General features: G+C 44.3%; 1 protein-coding gene across 3 annotated transcripts in view; it reads right to left on the bottom strand.

Annotated features, from left to right (window-relative positions):
- LOC132399943 (N-terminal EF-hand calcium-binding protein 1-like) overlaps nt 1-25470 on the bottom strand; it is a 163603-nt gene that overhangs the window by 39346 nt on the left and 98787 nt on the right. For all 3 annotated transcript variants that reach the window (XM_059980904.1, XM_059980905.1, XM_059980907.1), the window contains exons 4-6: nt 24127-24152; nt 18188-18285; nt 1916-2052 (exon numbers count right to left, since the gene is read on the bottom strand). In XM_059980904.1, coding sequence (XP_059836887.1) covers nt 1916-2052; nt 18188-18285; nt 24127-24152 — 261 coding nt within the window. The remainder of the gene's footprint in view (nt 1-1915; nt 2053-18187; nt 18286-24126; nt 24153-25470) is intronic.

The following is a 25470-nucleotide window of genomic DNA, read 5'->3' as shown; positions in this document are numbered from 1 at the left end:
CTTCACTCAACTTCACTTGCCCCCATCATTGAAATGTTCCCACAACCTATGGACTCACTTTCAAGGACTCTTCGTCTCATGTTCTCAATATTCATTGCGTATTTATTCCTTATTATCGTTTATTTATTTTTGTATTTGCACAGCTTGTCTTTTGCACACTTGGTGTCCAAATTGGTGCAGTCTGGCTTTACTGAGTATGCCCACAAGAAAATGAATCTTGGGGTTGTATAAAGTGACATAGATGTACTTTGAACTTTGAATAAGATAAAACGATAACAATGCAGAATTAAGTGCTAACTCTACCGAAAGAAAAGTGCATTACAGGTAAATGATAAAGTGCAAGAGGAAGGTACTGAGGCCCAGTCTGATTTATTTATTTATTTATCCATCCATCCATCTATCTATCTATTTATCTTTTTAGCTGTGGTGCATAATAGACCCTTCCAGCCCTTTGAGTCGTGCCCCCCAGCAAGTCTTGATTAACTCTATGTTGAAACAAGAGATCCATTCGAGGGTCTGATAACAGTGGGTTAAAAGCTGTCCTTGAGTCTGGTGGAATGTGCTTTCCGGCTTTTTATCTTCTGCCCGATGGAAGAGGGGAGAATAGAAAATGTCTGAGGTGGGTGGGGTAATTGATTCTGCTGGCTGCTTTACTGAGGCAGTGAGAAGTACAGCCAGTCCATTGAGAGGAGGCTGGTTCCAGTACGTGCTCGGACAATGTGAATTATTTTTTCTTTTTGAACTCTCAACAGGACAACTAATAATCAGCAGGTTTTCTAGGTTAGAGCGAAGTCCAAGTTGGGTTATTAAGTGCTAATTGACACCACATTCAGCAAACTTGCACATAATTGGGAATGAACGAAGCAAGGTATCAGGATAGTGCAAATTCCCACCCGAGAATCAGGGTAGTTCAACAGGTTTAGTGCTAAACCTGAACTCGTTAGTTAGGTTAGTGCAAATACTGAGATTGTCTGCTAGTTTATTGTTATGCTAGAGTAATCACTGAACAACTGTGAGATTAGAAGTAATACAGGGCTGGTTTATAAGACACACAAAGGTATTATTGTAATCATAGTATTAATGGTAAAACTCTTGGCAGTGTGGAGGATCAGAGGGATCTTGGGGTCCAAGTCCATAGGATGCTCAAAGTAGCTGCGCAGACCCTTCATGACATCACAAGTTTTGATGAAGGGTGTTAGCCCACATTAAGTCATGAGTCCTGCTTACGGATCTCGGTCCAAAACATCGGCTGTTTATTGAACTCCACAGATGCTGCCTGATCCGCTGAGTTCCTCCAGCATTTTGTGCATGTTGCGATGGATTTCCAGCGTCTGCAGAATCTCTTGTGTTTACAACGATGTTTTATTGCTAATTATGAGCATGCTTACTAGATTACTAACATTATACGTGAGTGGAGGAATGTTTTCTGGGTAGGGAGAGGATGTTTCCTATAGTGGGGGAATCCAGGACCAGAGGGCACAGCCTCAGAATACAAGGACATTCTTTTAGAATGGTGATGAGGGGAAATTTCTTTAGCCAGAGGATAGCAAATCTATGGAATTCATTGCCACAGACAGCTGTGAAGGCCAAGTCATTGGATAAACTTAAAGAGGAGGTTGATAGGTAGGTTCTTGATTAGTAAGAGCATCAAATATTACAGGGAGAAGGCATAAGAATTACGTTAAGAGGGATAATAAGTCAGCCATTTTGGAATGGTAGAACAGATTCGATGGGCTGAAAGGCCTAACTCTGCTTGTTAGATTTTCTTGTTTATTGCTGGGTATGTGCAGGTTTGCTAGTTTATGGCTGGTCATGTGTGTTTTTGCAAGGTTATTGCCAGTTATGTGCAGGTATATTTGTTTCCGAGGAGCCCCGACGTGATTTAGCAGCGGGTGTGTAGTACGGCGGGACCAACCTCTCTCGATTTGTCTGCTCCTCGATGGTGTCCATGGCACACTCCAGGGAGCTCTGGAGGGAATGCAGCTGTTCCAAGGTCTCTCGGAGGAGGAAGCGGGTCACAAACTGCTCCAGCATCGAGGAGCTCTGGTATTCCTGGCAAAGGAGAGAGACTCAGTCAGATACCAGAGGCTCAAAGGTCATCCTGGCAGCACAGTAGCATAATGCTATTAAAATACAGGGGCAACCCAGGTTCAATTCCCTCTAATGTCTGCAGGGAGTGTATAATTCTTATTACTTTGCAACTTAATTTTAAGCCTGCTTGTATTTTATGTAACTACCTATATACAAGTAACTGTTTGTTTGATTGGTCCATAATAAAACAGATTGTGAAGCAACAAGTTTTGTGCCTCTTTCGTGACTTCTGAAAGAACCTTGGATCAAAGCCATTAGAATCCAATAGGAGTTTGTACTGAAAAGCAGAATAGATATCCCAAAGAGGTAAAATTCAGTGGAAAAGGGCAAATCTTGCTTTTTATTACATTCTCCAGGTATTGCAATCATATTGCTAAGTAGTGGGTATTAAAGACCCAATCTAGATCAGAGATCTGCCCTCCCCCATCCTTCTGTATTCCATCAAGTACAAGTCCAGAAGCATCAAAATCTCACGACCTTGGTCCACCATATCACTCCTATTAAATAATACCCAACAGGGGATGAAATATGCTCTTAATGCCAATGTTCAACCAGCGGTGAAAGGGACCTCGACTCTTTAGCCAAAAGCCTCTGGAGCCTGAGGCTGACTTAGTCTGATAGTGGCATGTTTGACAGAGCAGCACTCCTACATTACCGCAGTGGAGTGCCAGCTCCTAATTTCCCAGTCACGTATCTGGAGCTGATATGTACCCACTGTGGCCACTTTATTAGGTACACCCGTACAGCTGCTTATTAATGCAAATATCTAATCAGCCAATCATGTGGCAGCAACTCAATTAATACAAGCATGCTGATGTGGTCACGGGGTTCAGTTGTCATTCAGGCCAAAATTCAGGATAGGGAAGAAAAGTGATCTAAGTGACTCTGCCTGCGGAATGATTGTTGGTGCCAGATGGGGTGGTCTGAGTATCGCAGACACTGCTGATGTGCTGGGATTTTCATGCACAACAGGTTCTAGAATTTACAGTGAATGCTCTGAGAAACAAAAAGCATCCTGTGATTGGCAGTTCTGTGGATGAAAACACCTTGTTAATGGGAGAGGTCAGAGGAGAATGACCAAACTGGTTCAAGCTGACATGTAGGCGACAGAAACTCAAATAACCACACATTATGACAGTGGTGCACACTAGAGCATAAATGAATGCACAACATGTCAAACCTTAAAGAGGAAAGGCGAAGGCAGCAGAAGACCATGAACATACACTCAGTGGCTGATTTATTTAGTACAGGAGGTACCTAATAAACTGAGTGTTTCACTGATTGACAATCCCTAAACCACAAAGCTCAGCCAATGCACACAAAATGCTGGAGGAACTCAGCACGTCAAGCAGCTTCTATGGAAGTGGATAAACAGTCTATGTTTCAGGCCAAGATCCTTTATCAGGACTAGGAAGAAAGTGGGAAGATGCCAGAATAAGAAGGAGAGGTGAAGGGAAGGGAGACAAGCTAGAAGGTGATAGATGAAGTCAGGTGGGTGGGAGAGGGGGGGACAAAGTAAGAAACTGGGAGGTGATGGGTGGAAAAGGTAAAGGGCTGAAGAAGAAGGAATCTGATAGGAGAGGAGAGTGGACCATGGGAGAAAGGGAAGGAGAGGAAGAATGATAGGCAGTTGAGGAGAGGAGGGAAGAGTCCAGGTGAGGAACTGAAGAAGGGGGAGGTGGGAGAGTGAAAGAGAAAAAATTACCAGAAGTTGGAGAAGTCAATGTTCACGCCATCAGGTTGGAGGCTATCCAGATGGAATACTGTATAAGGTGTTGCTCCTCCAACCTGAGTGTGGTCTCATCACGAATGAACTGAAGACCATGGACTGACATGTCAGAGCAGGAATGGGGATAGGAGTTAAAATGGTCACTTCCAGCGCTCAATTCTGCGGCTCTTTTTAATTAGATCATTTCACAGATTAATCCATAACCTCAATAAGACAACATTGAAGCTAGACTGGCTCCAGGCTTCCTTCCAAGCACAGATGCATGAGGGGAATTGAAACAAATGAAAATAAATGTAGACAAACTAATTTAAAATTACAATGAACCATTGCTGATGATTATGGAAATGTGGCGATTTATTTCATCCAATTTAAATGTAATGCTCTCAAACTATCCTACTTACTGGCAGCACTTCATTTAAAATATTTAAGTGGTATGCCACACCTCAGAGCGCAAATTGCAAACAATTTCACATGTTAAAGAATGGTGTAAATTTAAAACAATTACTATATTGCTCCGAGCGAATTCAGGGAATATGACAAGCATCTTGCTAATATGACTGGCATTACATTACAGGGACAACACACACAAAATGCTGGAGGAACTCAGCAGGCCAGGCAGCATCTATGGGAAAAAGTACAGTTGACATTTTGCGCTGAAACCCTTCGGCTGAACAGGAGAAAAAAAGGCTGATGAGTAGATTTAAAAAGGGGGGGGGGGAGCAGGGGAGAGAGAAACTTGGAGGGGGAGGGCTGAAGTAAGGAGCTGGGAAGTTGATTAGTGAAAGAGAAAGAAAAACAGGGGGAGGAGCACCAGAGGGAGGTGATGGGTGGGCAAGGAGATAAGGTCAGGGAGGGAGAAAGGGATGGGAAAAGGTGAAGGGATTGGGGGGGGGGATTGTGTTGGGGGCATTACTGGAAGGTTGAGAAATCGATGTTCATGCCATCAAGTTGGAGGCTACCCAAACGGAATATAAGGTGTTGTTCCTCCAAGCTCATCACAACAGTGGAGGAGGCCATAGATGGACATATTGGAATGGGAATGGGCCTGCTGAGTTCCTCCAGCACTTTGTGTGTGTGTTGCTCGATTTCCAGCCTCTGCAGATTTTCTCTTGTTTTACCTTACCTGGAAGCCATGATAGTTCATCAGAATCACTTCATTGCCAGTATGAGAAACATACCAGAGTTAATTGTTGTTCAGTGCCAAGCGTAAATCACAGGACAATACCAAAACAGATAACACAAAAGCAACCAGCAACTTAGAAGACAAGAGTCCAAACAGCCATGAGCAATCAACAATTAGCAGAATAGTCGTATGTGCAAATGTCAATAATTACACTTAAATAAAAGTGAATATATGAACAGACTATCAGTAGAACAAGGAGAGCAGGAAAGACTATTTAACAGATATGGTGCAGAGTATATATATGTATCCATAAATAACACTGAGATTCATTCTCCTGGGGGCAATCTGTAGATTAGTAACTACAACAGGACCAATGAAAGATCAACCAGAGTGCAAAAGACAACAAACTGTGCAGATGCAAATATAAATGAATAGCAATAAATAACAAAAGCATAAGATAAAGAGATAAAAAGACCTTAAAATGAGATCATTTGTTGTGGAAACAGTTCAGTGGATGGGCAAGTGAGTGTAATTATCCTCATTTTGTGAGGAGCAGTAATTGTTGAACCTGGTGGAGCGAGTTCCTGAGGCTTGTGTACCTTCTCCCTGTTGAGTGTAATTATCCTCTTTGGTTCAAGAGCCTGATGGTTGATGAGTAGTAACTGTTGTTGAACCTGGTGGAATGAATCCTGAGGTACCTTCTACCTAATGGCAGCAGTGAGAAAAAGCAGAAGGCCTTTATGTGATGATGGATGCTCCTTTCCTACAACAGCATTTCGTGTAGATGCGCTCAATGGTTGGGATGGGTTTTCCAATGATGTACTGGGCTGAATCCACTACCCTTTGTAGGATTTTCCGTTCAAAGGTGTTGGTGTTTCCATACCAGGCCAGGCTGTGATGCAGCCCGCCAATACCTCTCTACTACACATCTATAGAAGTTGTCAAAGTTTTAGATGTCATGCCGAATCTCCTCAGAGTCCTACGGAAGTAGAGACGTTTGAGTGCTTTCGTCGCAATCCCACTTACATGCTGGGTCCATGACAGATCCTCTGAAATAGTAACACCCAGAATTTAACGTCTCCACCCGTGATCCTTTATTGAGGACTGGCTCATGGACCTCTGGTTCCCTCCTCCTGAAGTCGACAATCACTTCCTTGGTCTTGCTGACATTAAATGAGAGGTTGTTGTTATGACATCACTCAGCCAAATTTTCAATCTCCCTCCTGTATGCTGATTCATCACTACCTTTGATACAGCCCAGAACAGTGACAAACTAAAATAATGAATTGGAGTTGTGCTTAGCCTCACAGTAAAGCGAGCAGAGCAGGGGTCTAAGCACACAGCTTTGTAGTGTACCTGTGCTGATGGAGATCGTGGAGGAGATGTTGTTGCCAATCCGAACTGACTGGGCTCTGCAAGTGAGGAAATCGAGGATCCAATTGCACAAGGAGGTATTGAGGCCAAGGTCTTGGAGCTTATTGATTAGTTTTGAAGGGATGGCAGTATTGAACGCCGAGCTGTAGTCGATAAGGAGCATCCTGATGTATGTATCTTTGCTGTCCAGATGTTCCAGGGTTTTGTGAAGAGTCAATGAGATGGCATCTGCTGTGGACGTGCTGCTCCAGAAGGCAAATTGGAGTGGATCCAAGTCCCCTCTCAGGCAGGAGTTGGGTATGTTTCATCACCTGCTTCTCAAAGCACTTCAACACTGTGGATGTAAGTGCAACTGGGCAATAGTCATTGAAGCAGATCACCACACTTGGGCATCGATACAGTGGCATGCAAAAGTTTGGGCAGTCCTGGTCAAAATTTCTGTTACTAAGGCCAAAAAGTTCTATTTTAACTTCAGCAGTCCACAGGACTTGTTTCCAAAATGCATCAGGCTTGTGTAGATGTTCCCTTGAACTTTTTGAATATAACTTTTTGGCCTCAATGAGCAAAGGTATGTTTGGAGAAAAAAGGGTGCAGAATTTCATGAAAAGAACACCTCTCCAACAGTTAAACACGGGGGTGGATCGATCATGCTTTGGGCTTGTGTTGCAGCCAGTGGCACGGGGAACATTTCACTGGTAGAGGGAAGAATGAATTCAATTAAATTCCAGCAAATTCTGGAAGCAAACATCACACTGTCTGTAAAAAAAAGCTGACGATGAAAAGAGGATGGCTTCTACAACAGGATAATGATCCTAAACACACCTCAAAATCCACAATGGACTACCTCAAGAGGCACAAGCTGAAGGCTTTGCCATGGCCCTCACAGTGCTCCGACCTAAGCATCATTGAAAATCTGTGGATAGACCTCAGAAGAGCAGTGCATGCGAGACGGCCCAAGAATCCCACAGGACTAGAAGCCTTTTGCAAGGAAGAATGGGCGAAAATCCCCCAAACAAGAATTGAAAGACTCTCAGCTGGCTACAGAAAGCGTTTACAAACTGTGATACTTGCCAAAAAGGGTGTTACTAAGTACTGATCATGCAAGGTGCCCAAACTTTTGCTTCGGGCCCTTTTCCTTTTTTGTTATTTGTGAAACTGTAAACCTCAAACCTGTTCCACCTCTCCCCAGTTCTGATGGATGCTCTATGATGCTGTGTGCCTCTGATGCTGCTGTATGTAAGGTTTCCATTGTATCTGATTATACACTTACTGTGCATATGACAATAAACTCGCTATAACCTTGAAACATCAGCAACAGGGAGGATTAAATCTGTATTCTCCTTCAGAACTGCTGCCAGGCGTGGTGAGTGTCTTCAATGTTTTCTGTTTTCATTTAGGTAAATGTAAGCACCTTTGTCTCACATATACTCAGTGGCCATGTTATTAAGTACACCCATATACCTGCTCATCAATGCAAATATCTATTCAGCCAAAATGAGACAGCAACTCTGCATAAAAGCATGCCAACGTGATCAAGAGGTTCAGTTGTTGTTCAGACCGAACATCAGAGTGGGAAGAAATAGACTGACTGTGGAATGATTGTTGATGTCAGAAACGAGAAAAACACCCAGCGAACGGCAGTTCTGTGGGTGAAAATACCTTGTTAATGAGAGAGGTCAGAGGAGAATGGCCAGACTGGTTCAAGCTGACAGGAAGGTGACAGTGACTCAAATAACCACGTGTTACAACAGTGGTGTGCAGAAGAGCATCTCTGAATGTGCAACACATCAAACATTGAAGCGGATGGGCTACAGCAGCAGAAGACCATGAACATTCACAGTGGCCACTTTATTAGATACAGGAGGTACTTAATAAACCGCCCACTGAGTGCAGGTTTTTCAATGCATGTGTTTATAAATCTAATGTACATATGACAATAAAACTCATCTATGACCTTGAAACATTACCAATGTAGAGGGTTAGATCTCTTCAGAATTGCTGCCAGCCATGGAGTGTGTCTCTGACACATTCTGTTGTTATTCAGGTAAGTGCAAGCATCTTTGTCTCACATATTTAAATATTTATTGAGTTCAATGCCACAACCATTACAAACGTAAACAGGAATGATTTACGTTTTTTTCTCGAGACCTTGCTATTTCACAGAGGATAACTGTAAAAATATTTTTATTACAATGGATATTGGATTTGCAACTTTCTGAAAGGGTGAGTGGAGGGAAAAATCCCCTTCGCATCCACCACCTGTTACATAGAGATCATAAAACCATAAGACACAGGAACAAAATGAAGCTAGCTGGCCAATCGAGTCTGCTCCACTATTCAATCATGGCTGATTTACACTTTATTAGGTACCTCCCGTAATTAATAAAGTGGCCGTGGAGTGCATGTTCATGGTCTTCTGCTGCTGTAGCCCACCCACTTCAACGTTCGATGTGTTGTGTGTTCAGAGATGCTCTTCTACACTCCACTGTTGCAAAGCATAGTTATTTGAGTTACTATTGCCTCCCTGTCAGTTTGAATGAGTCTGCCCATTCCGCTCTGACCTCTTTCATTTAAGTAGACCTTTTCACCCACAGACCTGTCATTCACTGAATGCTGCTTGTTTTTCGTGCCATTCTCAGTAACTCTAGGGGACTGTTGCGCGTGAAAATCTCATAAGATCAACAGTTCCCAAGAAACTACCTGTTTAGTACCAACAATAATTCCACAGTCGAAGTTACTTAGATCATTTCCTCTCCATTCTGAATTTTGGTCTGAACAACTACTGAACCTCTTGACCATGTCTGCATGCTTTTATGCACTGAGTTGCTGCCAGGTGATTGGCTGGTTAGATATTTGCACTAACAAGCAGGTGTACAGGTGTACCTGATAAAGTAGCCACTGAGTGTATTATTCCTCTCAACCCCATTTTACTGCCTTCGCACAATAAATCATTGATGCTCTTACCAAACAAGAACTTATCAACCTTAATCAAGAGCTTAGAGGGTTAAGGTCTCCGGTCTGTAAATTGGATTAGCCTAAAATCTATTATTGGTCAACATGGATAGAACATCTCCAAGAGGACTATAACCTTGCCATGGCTTGGAGGCTTCTGTGCCTCAGTGATACAGAGAAACAGGCTGGCTGGAGTCAGGGCTTTATGCTTTGGCTCTTGGTAAGGTCGCCCATGCTAAACAAGTCAAAGTGTAGAGGCCGGACTAAGAGTGGTCTACCAATCCTCCAGGTTCAGGAATTCGATTACGGGCTAACAACCCTGACTGGTCAAAAAGAAATGGCACAAAAACAACAATGAAAGAATACCTTCATTGCTGCCCTAAGTGCTAGCGGCATAACGTGCACTAAGTAAGTTGTGGTTAGAATGGGTCAAATATCTTTTTCTGTGCTGTAGGTTTCTATAAGCCTGAGGCAGCGCAGCTCTGCTACAGCAGGTACTCAGCTCCACCCACAAAGCGCCACCAGGCTCCTAAAGCAGCAACTTCACTCACCGCAATGCTGAACTGATCCCACAACCCACAGACTCCCTTTCAAGGACTCTCCAATTCATGTTCTCAGTATTATTTATTACTTTTTTTATTTGCACAGCTTGCCTTCTTTGGCACATTGGTTGTGTGTCAGTCTTTGTGTGTAGTTTTTCATTGATTCTATTGTATTTCTGTGTTTGTCTGAAAACGCTTGCAAGAAAATGAATCTCAGGGTGACATATACATACCTTGATCATAAATTTACTTTGAATTTTGAACAAACGGCAATAGTATAGTGACAAATGAGTGTCCTTGGTCTTGGTGGCTGAGCGGCGAACTTTGGTCAGGACAACAGAAGCAATTCCCTGAAAAAGGATCTAGTACTTTCCCAGTGTACATGACGAATACATTCTTCTCTGGCTTCCAGCCCCGGTACAAGTATCAACCTTAAGCCATTGAAATAAAACTAGGGAATAAAGAATTTTAACAAAGATGAAGGTCTCGTTCTAAGTAGGGATAGTGGAAAACTGATTGGATGAGGACTAACCAATCAGGAGGGACCGAAGACTGGGGTATATATACGACCGGACTAGACATGCCCAGGCATCATCCCTGATGAAGATGGCAGAGTTTTTCATCAAAATGTAAGTTGAAATTGATACCTGTACCCAGTTGGAAGCATAAGAAGAGTTAATTCCCTGAAATTTCATTGGTACGAATGGCCGGATTGTAAATGTGTGGGGAATTAAATGGGAAGCATACCAACATGTTTACCTGCTCAGGAGGTTAAGCTTGTCTGCCCACTGCGGCTCACTGGTTTGTTTTATTCTGATGTTTGGTCTGAACCTCTTGACCATGTCTGCAGCTTTTACGCATTGAGTTGCTGACACATAATTGGCCGATTAGATAGTTGCATTAACGAGCAGGTGTTCAGGAATACCTAATTACGTGGCCATTGTAGAGGGCATAATTTAGATTAAGAGGGGAAAGGTTTAATAGGAACTTGAGGGGCAACTTTCTTTCATAGATGTGGCATGAAGGTCAAAGCCCAGAGCTCAATGAGTCTGGAGGGAGAAAGTCCAAAGGTCAAGCCTCAAAATCTGGGCCAGGAACTGGAGGACAGAGACCTGTTCTCTCCGAGTCTGAGAGTCCAAGGCCAAGAGAGACCGGAGACCCAGAAGTGGCCTTTCCTGGGGTTCAAGCCCTGTTGGTGTGTGTGAAGAGATTCGTTCTGCTTTTGGTGTCTTGTTTCATTCTGTTGCTGCCAGCATTCTGCTGAACATTGTGGGCACAATGACCCTTATGGGATGTGTTGGTTTTTAATGTAAACTATGCTTTTCACTATCGAGGTGGAGGTACGCCTCTTTCAAAGGGGGTGTAAGGCGCTTGTTCCCTCCGCTAGCCTGCAGGTCACCCTTGAGCAAAGTGTAGCACCTGATTAGTGCCAACCCCCCCCCCGCTTGATCCGGGTCACGTGAAGCCATGGGGAGCAGGTGGTGGATGGTCATGTGAGCAGCCTGTGCAGATCACAAGTCCTGGCTATGTGACCATTGATGCCAGGCAGACAATCTCTGACATCCTCCTGACTTGGAATTAACTTCTTAAGAGATCACCCTTCCTCATCCTCACCCCAACGTTAGACCTCTGTCTTTTCCAGTTAGAAGCCTGTCACATGATGTCTAGGCCCATGATTCATCCTGGTTACTGTCTCCCTCCAGTGGCTCCAAGAGGGAGATGGACTAGGCCTTACCATCTCAAATAGAGCCTCTACACTCTTGGATTGGTTTTCATCACCCAAAGGGCATCATTGAGAATCTTCCCCCAATGGCATAATCTGGGTGACGTGGTAGCGTAGCGGTCAGCGCAACATTTTATACCACTGACGATCGGAAGATCAGGGTTCAATTCGCAGCATTGTTTGTACAGAATTTGCATGTTCTCCCCATGACCACATGGGTTTCCTCCGGGTGTTCTGGTTTCCTCTCACATTCCAAGGACGTACGGGTTAGGATTGGTAAGTTGCCGGCACGCTATGTTGGAGTTGGAAGCATGGTAACGCTTGTGGGCTGCCCTCAGCACACAAGTTGGTCGTTGATGCAAAAGATGCATTTCACTGTTTGCTTCAATGTAACACGCCAAAAATAAAGCTAATCTGTAATCTTTATCTTTAATCTTTAATGGGTAGATTGCAAATAGAGCCTCACTAGCCTTGTTATTTCATCTGCCTTTCTCCTGCCTCCCGGTGAAGTGGAGAGTGAGGGGTTGACTAAGGAGTGGTGTTTCAATCAATCCATGAAGTCTAACTAGATAAGGCCATAAGATCATAAAATACAGGAGCAGAATTAGGCCATTTGGCCCATCAAGTCTGCTCCCCCATTTCATGATGGCTGAACCTTTTCTCTCTTAGCCCCAATCTCCTGCCTTCTCCCTGTATCCCTTCCTGTCCTGACCAATCAAGAACCTATCAACTGCCTCAGATATACCCACTGACCTGGCCTCCACAGCTGCCTGTGTCAATGAACTCCGCAGATCTTGGCCACAGAGACTCAGCAGGTCAGGCAGCATCTACGGAGAGGAATGAACAGTCGATGTTTTGGGCCGAGACCCTTCATCGGGACTCATCACCTGATGAGTATCCTCAGCATATTTAGTTTTTATTTTGGGTATCCAGCATCTGCAGTTTTCCTCTGCTTCCTTTGTTCTTGTGTAAAATGTCACTGAGATCTTTTAGCACCCATTTTTATTCATGATTCAAGATTGTTTAATGTCATTACTCTGGATCTGATGCAGCACAAAATAAACACAGTAAGATAAAGAACACAATAATCTAAAATACACAATGAATATAAACCCGTAAGATAAACTTATACACAGACTGATTGTATGTCCATAGAGTGACGCTAGGCGCAGGAGTGTCTATACACAAGGTGACTCTGACAGGAAATGATGAAGTTTGGGGGGAGGAGGGGTGGGTTAGTGGGTGGAGGTGTTGATCAGCCTCACTGCTTGGGGAAAGTAACTGTTCTTGAGGTTGGTGGTCCTGGCATAGATGCTACATTGCCTCCTCCCTGACAGGAGTGGGGCTAACAGTCCATGAGCAGAATGCATGGGGATCCTTCATGATGTTACCGGGCCTTTTCCGACACCTTTCTGTGTATATATGTTTTATGAGCAAATTATTCATAAATTTAATTTAAATTTAAGGAATTAAACAAGCAGCTGCAGAATCATTTTACACTAAAGCGTAAGGATAAATGACACTGATTTGCTTCACAGTTCTGTAACATCTAAAAATGCATTAGCAGTCAGACCTCTGGTAATCTTTGTTGTAACGCAAGAAGCATAATAGATTATTTCCACACCGAAAGCTTTGATAAATATTGAAGGGATAAAGACCAACTAATCCATTGTAATGATGTGAATTGAGGGATGAATGTGAGTCAGAATAATCACATTTCAAATTAAGGTCCAATTAATGTCAGAAAGGGAACAATGGTGCCGTGCATAATGACTGATGTCTGTAGAGGAATTTCAGGTATACTGAGGTCAAGTGCCCACAGAAATTCCTCAGTCGATTTCACCCAGAACTAATCAGAGTTCATTTAGGATTTTCTCAGGAAAAAGGATGCTTCAATTTCCATGCTGCTTTGCCATTGATGGAAGCTATTCCTAAGTATAAGGGAAACCGCGGCCAAATCTCCCACACATTCAGCTGTCGTCCACTGAATCCAAGCTCTGTGTGAAATTCCGCTTGAAAACCTTGTAAGATTGACTCAGTGAATCAGAAAAAATGGTTAGAAAGTGATTCACGGGTGGCAGGGTAGCATAGTGGTTACTGTAATACTTTACAGCTCCGGCTAGAAGATTGGGGTTCAATTCCCGCCACCGCCTGTAAAGAGTTTGTATGTTATTTCCGTGACTGCGTGCGTTTCCTCCCACATTCCCATGACATACGGTCTTGGGCACGTGACGTTGGCACCTGAAACATGGCAATGCTTGCAGGCTGCCCCCAGGCATATCCCTGGACTGTGTTGGTCATTGACGCAAATGGCACATTTCACTGTATGTTTCAACGCACGTGTGACAAATAAAATTAATATTTCTTTAATCTTCCAAAAGAACATCAGTTTGATAATCCTTATGTGTTTCAGTCCAGTCTGACATTTATTTGATCATTTACTATTTTAGTGCTCTATATGAGAATGGGGAATCCTCCATCTCAGCTCTCTGTGAACTGGTGTGCGTCCAACACAGAGCAGGCTTACTACCTCATTCAAACTCCAAAGCCAAATGGTAATGCTGGGCTTTCGGCGTCTTGATTCATAGATTCAAGAGGTTTTAGAACATGAAAAAATGCCTTCAATCCAACTTGTCTATGCCAACCAAGATTCCTTTCTAAACTGATCCCCGCTGCCTGCGTTCAGCTAATTTCCTATAAATCTTTCCTATCCATGTGCCCGTTCAAATGTCTTTTAAACATGATGGGTGAAGGGGGAAGGGGGTGCGGGGGGTCAATGCTTTTGCTGCTGTTTGAGTGAAAGGACAGGGAAGGGGGCTTCGGGGCTTCCACGTTTCTATCATTCATGGTCTGATGTCTGGGAAGAGTATGATCTTCAGGTTGTATACTGTATACATTCTTTGATATTAAATGAAACTCTGAAGCTGTCTCTGCCTTATCCTCTGACAGCTCGTTCCACTAACCTCTGTGTGAAAACTTGCCCCTCAGATCTTCAAAAACATCTTTCCCTTCTCACCTTAAAACTCTGCTCTCTAGTTTTAGAATCCCCTGTCTTGAAGAGGGTGGCACTGGCAAACAACGTGACCAATGGCAACGTCTTTCAGACAGCTCACAAAACTACTTCTTTTCCTTTCAACATGATTCTGCTGCTATTGGAACCTGTGATTTACATGTTCACGGTGTGTTTTTGGGCTGATTGAGTGATCCGGTGCTTTACTGTCTCCGAGGGAGCTCAGTGAGGTTTGGAGCGGAGTGTACAGCCTGGAGAACGTGATCCACTCCATTTTTTGCCAACTAGAGAGGAGAGCAAGATTGAAATCAACGTGGAAGGGGAGTAGGTGCTCAGCACCGCCTGCCTGAATTTGACCAGTCTTGCTCGCTGCTGCCTGACAAAGGTATCTGCGTTCGACTGGCCTCTCTCTATCACTCATTCCTGCCAGAAGAATGTGCCAGTGTCTGACCCATCCCTCTCTATCGCTCACTGTCTCAGGGGATGGTGCCAGAGTCCTGGGTCTTGGGCAAGATTTAATCAAAGTGGTTTGTGGATTGGGCTCTGCGATTCATGTTACCTGGGGTTCACCTGGGGATACGAATGGACAATAAACTGGACTGGTCAAAGAACACTGAGGCTATCTATAAGAAGGGTCAGAGTCGTCTCTGTTTCCTGAGGAGACTGAGGTCCTTTAACATCTGCCGGATGATGCTGAGGATGTTCTACGAGGCTGTGGTGGCCAGTGCTATCATGTTTGCTGTTGTGTGCTGGGGCAGCAGGCTGATGGTAGCAGACACCAACAGAATCAACAAACTCATTCGTAAGGCCAGTGATGTTGTAGGGGTGGAACTGGACTCTCTGACGGTGGTGTCTTAAAAGAGGATGCTGTCCATGTTGCATGCCATCTTGGACAATGTCTCCCATCCACTCCATAATGTACTGGTTAGACACAGGAGTACATTCAGCCAGAGACTCATTCCACCGAGATGTAACACTAAGCGTCATAGGAAGTCATTCCTGCCTGTGGCCATCAAACTTTACAACTCCTCCCTCAGAGTGTCAGACACTCTGAGCCAATAGGCTGGTCCTGGACTTATTTCCACTTGGCATGATTAACTTATTATTATTTAATTATTTATGGTTTTATATTGCTATATTTCTACACTATTCTTGGTTGGTGCAGCTGTAACAAAACCCAATTTCCCTCGGGATCAATAAAGTATGACTGTCTGTTATGATGTGTTTCTAGTTTCTGGGTAATCCTTTTTTATCACTATTTTGTGTGGTTTTGATTGGGGCAAACCGGCTCTGTGTCCTGCAGCCAACAAATGACACAGTGCTAAATTGAACTGAACTAAACTTCATAAGCATTCCTAGACTGTTTCAAAGGTTTGATGATTCATATTCTGTGTTATTGTTGTGTGATTTATTCTTTTTTTGTGGGTTTTGGTGTTTGATATTTTCTTTGAACGGGTTCCAAAGTGTTTCTTTGTGCTGTGGCTGTCTGTGGGAAGATGAATCTCGGGGCTGTTCGCTGCATACATAGCTTGATAATAAATGTTCCTTAAATCTTTTGGAAAACAGATGTATACATTCCTGGATCAGCACGGGAAAAGTCTTGTTATCAGGTCATATCTCCACCATCAGTGTGATCAGCAATCCTCAAATGCCTGTTACGCCACTGGCGTTTAGGGCAGCAATGTCTGTCCTTGGTCATCTTCTCTATTGTGATCCAAGGTCCCCATTTCTGCCTCTTTGGTCTCCCGCGTTTCTTCCACCCTTCAAGGATCCAACGAAGAGCTGTTTTAATGATGGAGCTGGCCTCTCTTCTCATCACCCTCAGTGTGAGATGTGTAATTAATGACCAGGATTTGCTGAAGCAATACATCTCAAAGGGGCCCTGCCAACTGGATCTACTTACTGTATGTAGGTTTAGGTCAGGAGTTCCCAACCTGGGGTCCACAGACCCCTTGCTTAATGGTATTGGTCCATGGCATAAAAACGATTGGGAACCCCTGGTTCAGATGCTGTCATATTTGACCACAAGGTTAATGATAATATTGAGATGATGAGACCACAGGGCATCTGGTGCCTAGCAGGAAAAGTTATCTCATATGACCGCATCACATTCTGACGGAGGGGAGATCTCATTGAAGCCTATCGAATACTGAAAGGCCTAGATAGAGTGACTGTGGATTAGGATGCTTCCAGTAATGGGACAGCCTAGGACTAGAGGACAAGGCCTCAGACTAGAAGGACATCCCTTTAAAACAGATGTCCTATCTAAATTAGGTTTAATCTTAACCAAATCCTAATAAGATTAGGAATTTATTTAGCCAGAGGCTGGTGAACCTATGGAACTCATTGCCAGAGAGGGCTGTGGAAGTCAAGTCAGGTTAAAGCAGATTTTGACGGGTTTTTGATTAGTAAGAGCATCAAAGGTTACAGGGGGAAGACAGGGAATGGGATTGAGTGGGATAATAAATCAGCCATGATGGAATGGCGAACACTCAATGGGCTGAATGGCCTAATTCTGCTCTTTATTAATGGGATTCCCTTCCTACCTTCCCTTCACAACAACATTACACTACTGACTAATGTACTCCAGTAAGCATCTGAAAAGAAATACAGTCAACAAGCAGGTTTAAAATGGAGGCTTCCTGCAGTGCAGTATATAGTTGGCAACAAAAAATAGATTTACTGCTGCAAAAAATACTACTTTAACTTTTGAACTGGTCTTCAGGGATTTTGCTTTAGTTATTGTTGCTAAAACTGAAAGGTTTAAACCCTGCTTGTGCTATATAACATATAGTATTGTATTGAAATCTTATCCATTATTCTACAGAATTTCAGAAGGAGAATTCAGTGTGGAGACATCATGACTTTACACATTTAGCATCGTGCTGCAAGGACACTTTAGGAGTTAGTTATCAATATAAAAAGGGCTTATTTATCAAAAAGGTGGCTGCAATGCTTGGATGAACAAGCACTGGGATAAAGGGCACAGACATATTAAATTAAAAGTTATCCAGATACAGGAGAGGGAGGGAGGGGGCAGGGAGGAGAGGAGAGAGTAGGGAGGGGGCAGGGAGGAGAGGAGGGAGGGGGCAGGGAGGAGAGGAGAGAGGAGGGAGGGAAGGGAGAGGAAAAGAGGGAGAGGAAAGGGGAAGGGGAGAGGAGGTGGAGGGGGAACAGGAAATGTGAGAGGGGTTAAAGGCAGAAGAGACAAGAGATGGAGAGAGGAAGGGAGAGGGAGGGTGAATGAGAGGGGAGGGAAAGGGACGAGGGAGAAAGAGGAAGGGAGGGGAGGGAGAGGAATAGTGGGAGAGATGGAGGGGAATGGGGACCGGGAGGTGGAGGCAGCACGGCTTGCTTCTGGTGCAGTGACTTCTATGTACGTACATGAAAATGATTTGCAGAACTGTGGGAATGAGCAGTTTACTAGGAACTGTCATTGACCTGATACGCCAAAGGCCTCCTTTTCCACTGTAATTCACACCCTGTCTCAGTTAATTTGACATCAGGCACAAAATATTATTGCAGTGTGAATCACGATGGTTTCTCGAGCACTCGGGACCTGGGAGAGGATTGGGAATGTTATTCAGCAATGACAGACTCTTTGAGATTTGATTGCACGCAGCCTAGACTCACTGTGACGTACCTTTTTGGTTTTGTCCATGGCCTTGAGAATAGAGATATTGAGCTGGTCCAAAGCAGACAGGACACTTTCATACTCCCCCATGTGCTCGTAGAAATACTCTGGAAAAAGCAAAAGTTACAGCTTTCAAGTCTTTCAAACTCAGGGCAACTCGTTTGTCTTCATACAATGCGCAAGAGTGGGATTGAAGGACGCCACAAAATGGTTTACAGTCAAGGATCAAGATCCAAGGTTGTTTGTCATTCTTCAGTCCGTGAGTGTAAAGCAGAACAAAATGATAGTTACTCTGGATCTGATGCAGCATAAGAAACACAATTAGGACTGTTACAATGGGAAAGAGCTTCTTCCCCCAGACCGTGAGACGGCTGAACTTCCTGTCACCACCCGGGTCTCATCACATATAACCATACAACAATTACAGCACGGAAACAGGCCATCTCAGCCCTTCTAGTCCGTGCAGATGAAGCACCAGTAGTGTTACACTGTTTACTTTTTAACTTGTGTCATAAATGCATCTTATTATTTGTTAATTTATTTGTGGTAATATTGCTTAAGTTTTGTGTTTGGCACTGTCCTTGTATGGGGTTGAATGATAATAAACTGAACTTGAACAATAAGCATTAAGAACATATAATAACGAAAAAAATAGACACAGTAAATATAACATCTCCTCTTCACTGATGATCAACACTGGTGCACCCCAGGGGTGTGTGCTTAGCCCACTGCTCTACTCTCTCCACACCCATGACTGTGTGGCTAGGCATAGCTCAAACACCATCTATAAATTTGCTGATGATACAACCATTGTGGGTTGTATCAGATGGAGACACGAGGACGTATAGGAGTGAGATACACTAAGTGGTGTCACAGCAACAACCTGGCACTCCATGTCAGAAAGACCAAAGAGCTGATTGTGGACTTCAGGAAGGGTAGGATGAGTGAACACGAGTCAATCCTCAGAGAGGGATCAGAAGTGGAGAGAGTGAGCAGCTTCAAGTTTCTGGGTGTCAAGATCTCTGATGATTTAACCTGGTCCCAACATATCAATGCAGCTATAAAGAAGGCAAAACAGTAGCTATATTTCATTAGGATTTTAAGGAGATTTGGTTTGTCACCTAAAACACTCAAAAACTGATACAGAAGTACTGTGCAGAGCATTCTGATGGGCTGTATCACTCAAACATGAGAAAATCTGCAGATGATGGAAATTCAAGCAACACACACAAAATGCTGGTGGAACACAGCAGGCCAGGCAGCATCTATAGGAAGAAGTACAGTCGACATTTCGGGCAGAGACCCTTCGTCAGGACTAATGGAAAAAAGAGATAGTAAGAGATTTGCAAGTGGGAGGGGGAGGGGGAGACCCAAAATGACAGGAGAAGACAGGAGGGGGAGGGATGAAGCTAAGAGCTGGGAAGTTGATCGGCAAAAGGGATACAGAGCTGGAGAAGGGGGAAGTATCATAGGACGGGAGGCCTAGGGAGAAAGAAGTGGGGAGGGGAGCACTAGAGGAAGATGGAGAACACAGGCAAGGAGTTACTGTGAGAGGGAAAGAGAGGGAAAAAAAAATAATTAAAAATGAAAAATTATGGATGGGGTAAGAAGGGGAGGAGGGACATTAACGGAAGTTAGAGAAGTTAATGTTCATGCCATCAGGTTGGAGGCTACCCATACGTTATATAAAGTGTTATTCTTCCAACCTGAGTGTGGCTTCATCTCGACAGTAGAGGAGGCCATGGATAGACATATCAGAATGGGATTGGAATGTGGAATTAAAATGTGTGGCCACTGGGAGATCCTGCTTCCTCTGGCGGACTGAGCATAGGTGTTCAGTGAAACAGTCTCCCAGTCTGCGTCGGGTCTCACCAATATATAAAAGGCCACACCGGGAGCACCGGACGCAGTATATCACATCAGCCGACTCACAGGTGAAGTGTCACCTCACCTGGAAGGACTGTCTGGGGTCCTGAATGGTGGTGAGAGAGGAAGTGTAAGGGCAGGTGTAGCACTTGTTCCGTTTACAAGGATAAGTTCTGGGAGGCAGGTCAGTGGGAAGGGATGGGGGAGACCAATGGACAAGGGAGACACGTAGGGAGTGATCCCTGTTGAAAGCAGAAAGTGGGGGCGAGGGAAAGATGTGCTTGGTGGTGGGATCCCGTTGGAGATGGCGGAAGTTACAGAGAATTATACGTTGGACACGGAGGCTGGTGGGGTGTACGGAGAGACTGTATCACTGTCTGGTATGATGGGGGGGAGTGGTTATCGCACAGGATTGAAAGAAGCTTGAGAATGTTGTAAAATTGGTCAGCTCCACCATGGGCACTAGCCTCCATAGTATCCAAGACATCTTCAAAGAACAGTGCCTTAGGTAGGTGGTGTCCACCGGTAAGGATGCCCATCGCCCAGGATGCCCTGGTAACACTGTTACCATCAGGTAGGAGGTACAGAAGCCTGAAGGCACGCACTCAGTGATTCAGGAACAGCTTCTTCCCCTCTACCATTCAATCCCTAAATGGACATTGAACCCATGGACACTACCTCACTACCTCTTTATTTCTGTTTTCTTGCACTACTTTTTTAACTTAACTATTTAGTAGATATATATTTATATATATATTTAAAGTAACTCAGTTTTTTCCTCTATATTTATTTATCATGTTTTTCATTGTACTGCTGGTGATATTAAATCTGATTCTGATTCCACAAGCAACGATGTAGTAACGACTGTACAATCATTGTAGGTCAAGAGCTCCCACTGCTGCTGGCTTTTGACTCTGGTGAGTACGTGAACACTGAGCAGCGTAGAGGTTAACATGGCTGACTCATAGCTGCAGGTGTCCCCGGATCAATCCTGACATCAGATGCTCCCAGTGCAGAGTCGGTGCTTTCTCCCCGTGACCATGCCCCTTTCCTCCGGGGGGGGGGGGGTGTCTCTGATTTCCTCTCCCATCCCCGAGATACACTGGCATATTAATCATGCCTTCTATAGAAAGAAATTCAGAAGGAACTGATGTGTATATGAGGGAATAACTATTTTATTTAGAGATATGGCACGGTCCAAGGCCCTTCCAGCTCAACAAGCCTGCTTCAACCAATTCAAAGTTCAAAAGTTTGAAGTAAATTTATTATAAAAGGACATATATGTCATCATACACAACTGTCAGATTCATTTTTCTTGCAGGCATTTACAGGAAAATAAAGAAATAGAATAGAACTTAAGGAGACTACAAATAACAAAGACTGACGAACAACCAATATGCAAAATAAGACAAATTATGCAAATAATACAAAAAGTATATAAAAATACTGAGTTTGTAAAGTCTGTGAAAGTGAGGTTATGGAGTCAGTTCAGAGTTGAGGTGAATGACGTTATTATGACCCTGATAGTTTTATGGTAATAACTGTTTCTGAACCTGGTGGTGTGGGGCCTGCCTGATGGTGGTAGAGAGAAAAGAGCTTGGCCTGGATTGTGGGGTCCTTGACGATGGATGCTGCTTTCTAGTGGCTGCACTCCTTGTAAATGTGTTCAGTGATGGGGAGTTATTTGCCTGTGACGGACTGGGCTGTACCCCACTACTTTTTGCAGACCCATGTGACCAATTAACCCATTAACCCGTACGTCTTTAGAACGTGGGAGGAAAGATCAGCACCCAGGTGAAACTCACGCTGTGTTGGGGAGATCACACAACACCCTACAGACAGCTTTCTCACTCGCCAGGCTAACATCTGGATGATGAACTACTGCAAGCTAATGCAATGTTATTACTGCCCAGAATTAGGTTTAGTGAACACAAAGCACACTGCAGATGCTGTGGTCAAATCAGCATGTACAAACAAGCTGGATGAACTCAGCAGGTCGGGGAGCATCCGTTGAAATGAACAGTCAACGTTTTGGGCCGAGACCCTTCGTCCTGACAAATTTCAATGGATGCTGCCTGACTTGCTGAGCTCATCCAGCTTGTTTGTGCGTGTTGATTAGGCTTAGTGATTCTGGAATCAGGACTGACAAAGTGACTCAACCCAAAACGTCAACTCCATTTCCCTCCACAGATGTTGCCTGACCTGCGATTTCTCAGAGCATTTTGTGAGAGTTCTCTTTCTTTTGCCCATTACACCACTGACATTTAGGGCAGCAATGTTCCGGCAATGTTCATGGCTTCCTCCGCCGTGCCAGTAGCTTCTTCACTACTGTCAGTCATGCAAATCCCGGGTGGAGGCTCAGGAATACCGTCACACTCAGATGTAGGATTCCTCATTGCTGTTTCCATAACAACTTTATTTAACCAGTCAGGGCTGTTAGCTCTGAGCTGAACCCTCAAACCTGGAGGACCAGTGGACCACTCTTAGTCTGGCCTCTACCTTTTGACCTGTTTGGTATGGGTGACCCTACCAAAAGCCAAAGCATAAAGCCCTGACTCCAGGCAACATGGCTCTCTGGGTCACTGAGGCATGCAAGCCTCCAAACCACGACAGGGTTGTAATCCTCTTGGAGGAGAATTTTGTGTGCATTGTTCAAAATTTCCAGCATCTACAGAATCTCATAATGAAGTTGAGAAGATATCGCTGGGACTGGAAAATGATAGCTTGAGGAGAGACACTGTGTGCTGAGCTAGATTATTTGAAGAAAGAAGACTGAGGATTTAAAGTGAATAAAATCATGAAGGTCCATGACACAAGAAACAGGAAGGACCAATTTCCCCATGAAAGGGACATTAAAGACTTAGGTTTAAGTTCACAGCTGGAAAAATGAGAAGGGAGTTGAGAGAGAAAAAAAACAAACATAAGAAAGTCTGCAGCTGCCAGAAATCCAAAGCAATTCACAGAAACTGCTGGAGGAACTCAGCAGGTCAGGCAGGACCTATGGTAATGAGTGTATAGTCGATGTTTCAGGCCAAGACTTTGCGATCAGGACTGAGAAGGAAGGGGGAAGATGCCAGAATAAAAGGGTGGAGAGAGAGGAAGGAGGCTAGCTGGAAGGTGATAGGTGAAGCCAGGTGGGTGGAGAAGGTCAAAGGCTGGAGAACAAGGAATTCTGATAGGAGAGGAGAGCAGACTAGCAGAGAAAGGGAAGGAGGAAGGGACCCAGGGAGAAGAGGCAAAAGGCCAGAGTGGAGAAGAGGGGAAGGGGTGGGGAAAATACTGTTCCTCCATGAGTGATTGGGGACTGAAGTTCTCTGGAAGGGTGCGAGGTGTGGATACAGCCTTCGCCACTACCCACACCACCTACATGAAGCAATACCTCACGGAGGCAGCATCTCTCATCAAGGATCCCACTTTCTGGGTCTTGCCTGCTGAATTCCCACAACTCCAGTTTCAGCACCAGCTACAACCATCAAGGTCCCTGAACTACCTGCACAACCTTGAGCACGTGACAACAAACTCAACTTAACTTGACAGAGGCAGAAACCCTCCCTCACTCACACTGAACCTGAGTGAGCACTTGAAGAACCATTACTAATCGAGAGTGGGGGACGTGGGATTAACCTATTGTCTGTTTTTGGTCAGCATGGGAATGACGGGCCAAGTGGCTTCTTCCTGGCTGTAAATTTCCCTGTTCCTGTTTCCTCTGCCTGTGAGTTCAGGAAGAAGGGAACGGTTAGTAACTGAGTCGTGTTCTTTGATGCTGCTTACTCTTCAATACATCAGCTGTCTCCAAATGATTAATGCATAACCTTGCTTAACAAGTCTCAGCAATTGACCGGGAGCCACATCATTCTCTAGGCTTGAAGGATCAGACAGAAGATTGACAGACTGACTGAGTTCATGGAAGACACATCTCTTCAGAGGAAACGGCACCAGGTCTGCGGGTTGTTAAAGAGCCCAGGAACATGAGCGAGAGCCTTCATTACTCCCCAAGGATCGATCCAAATGCAAATCACTAAGTGAAATAAAGCAGCATAAAGGACTAGCAGAATATGAAAGGGATAATACTTGTGACTTACCACATAGTTCTTCCGTGTCCAAGTTGCTGTTGGAAGGATCAAGAAAAATTAAATCAGAATGACTCAAGCAATAGTTATAATTATTAAAAACATGAATTGCGAATATAAACACTTAAAACAGTAATATAACAATTTTAGGTTGGTAAGTTCAGATTGAGAGATGGTGACTTCTGGCATCGTGGGGAGCAATAACACAGAGGAAGGCCCTTTGGCCCATTAAATCAGTGCCAGCCATTAATAACCCATCAGCACTAACCCCACACCTTTAAGAGGACTACAACCTTGTCATAGGGTTTGGAGGCTTGTGTGTCTCAATGACCCAGAAAGCTATGTTGGCTGGAGTCAGGGCCTAATGCTTTGTCTCTTGGCTGAGTCACCTATGCTCAACAGGTCAAAGGGTAGAGGCCAGACCAAGAGTGGGTACACCGGTCCTCCAGGTTCAAGGGTTCAGCTCAGGACTGACAACCCTGACTGGTAAAACAAAATTGTTACAGAAATAGCAATGAAGAATCCTAAATGGAATGGTATTCCTGAGTCTCCACCCGGGACTTGCATGCCTGACAGTAGTGAAAACCAAGAGGAAGCTACTGACACAATGAAGGAAGCCCTGAACACCACCAGAGATGGAGGACCTTCATTGCTGCCCTAAATGCCAGTGGTGTAACGGGCAGTAAGAACAAAGTACTAACCCCACAGTAGTCCCACTTTTATTTTCTCCACATTCTCATCATCTCTCCCAAGATTCTAACACTCACTCACACACAAGGAACATTTCGCAGTCACCAACTAACCTACCAATCTGCTGTCTATTGGATACGGGAGGAAACCCGAGCACCTAGAGGAAACCCACAGGGCGTCAGGGAGAACACGTATGCCCTCTGCAGAACACACTGGAGGTCAGGATTAATCTGAGTCCCTGGTACTGTGAGGTAGAGATTCTTCAGGTTCTGTTTCTGTGCAGTTTTATTAGTCCTCTGTGACCAAACTATATCCTATGTGTAACCCTACAGATCCTCCCATCGCTATCCCTTAGTCTATTCCCTCTTTGGAACAGAACCAGAAACCTAGGCAAGTGTGTTCAGCTCCTTCCTAAGTTATAACCCTTTGACCTACAGGAGGTACCTAATAAAGTGGCCGCTGAGTGTACTTTCATGGTCCCTGCTGCTGTAGCCCATCCACTCATGGTTTGGAGTGTTATGTGTTCAGGGGATTCTCTTCTGTACAGCGCCGTTTTAATGTGTGGTTATTTGAGTCACTGTTGCCTTCCTGTCAGCTTGAACTAATCTCGCCATTCTCCTCTGACCTCTCTCCTAAACAAGGCATTCTTGCCCACAAGTCTGCCGC

Source organism: Hypanus sabinus, chromosome 9 (assembly GCF_030144855.1).
Source record: "Hypanus sabinus isolate sHypSab1 chromosome 9, sHypSab1.hap1, whole genome shotgun sequence".
NCBI lineage: Eukaryota > Metazoa > Chordata > Chondrichthyes > Myliobatiformes > Dasyatidae > Hypanus > Hypanus sabinus.
The sequence above is the reverse complement of the archived record's forward strand: the minus strand, read 5'-3'. Positions and strand labels throughout refer to the sequence as shown.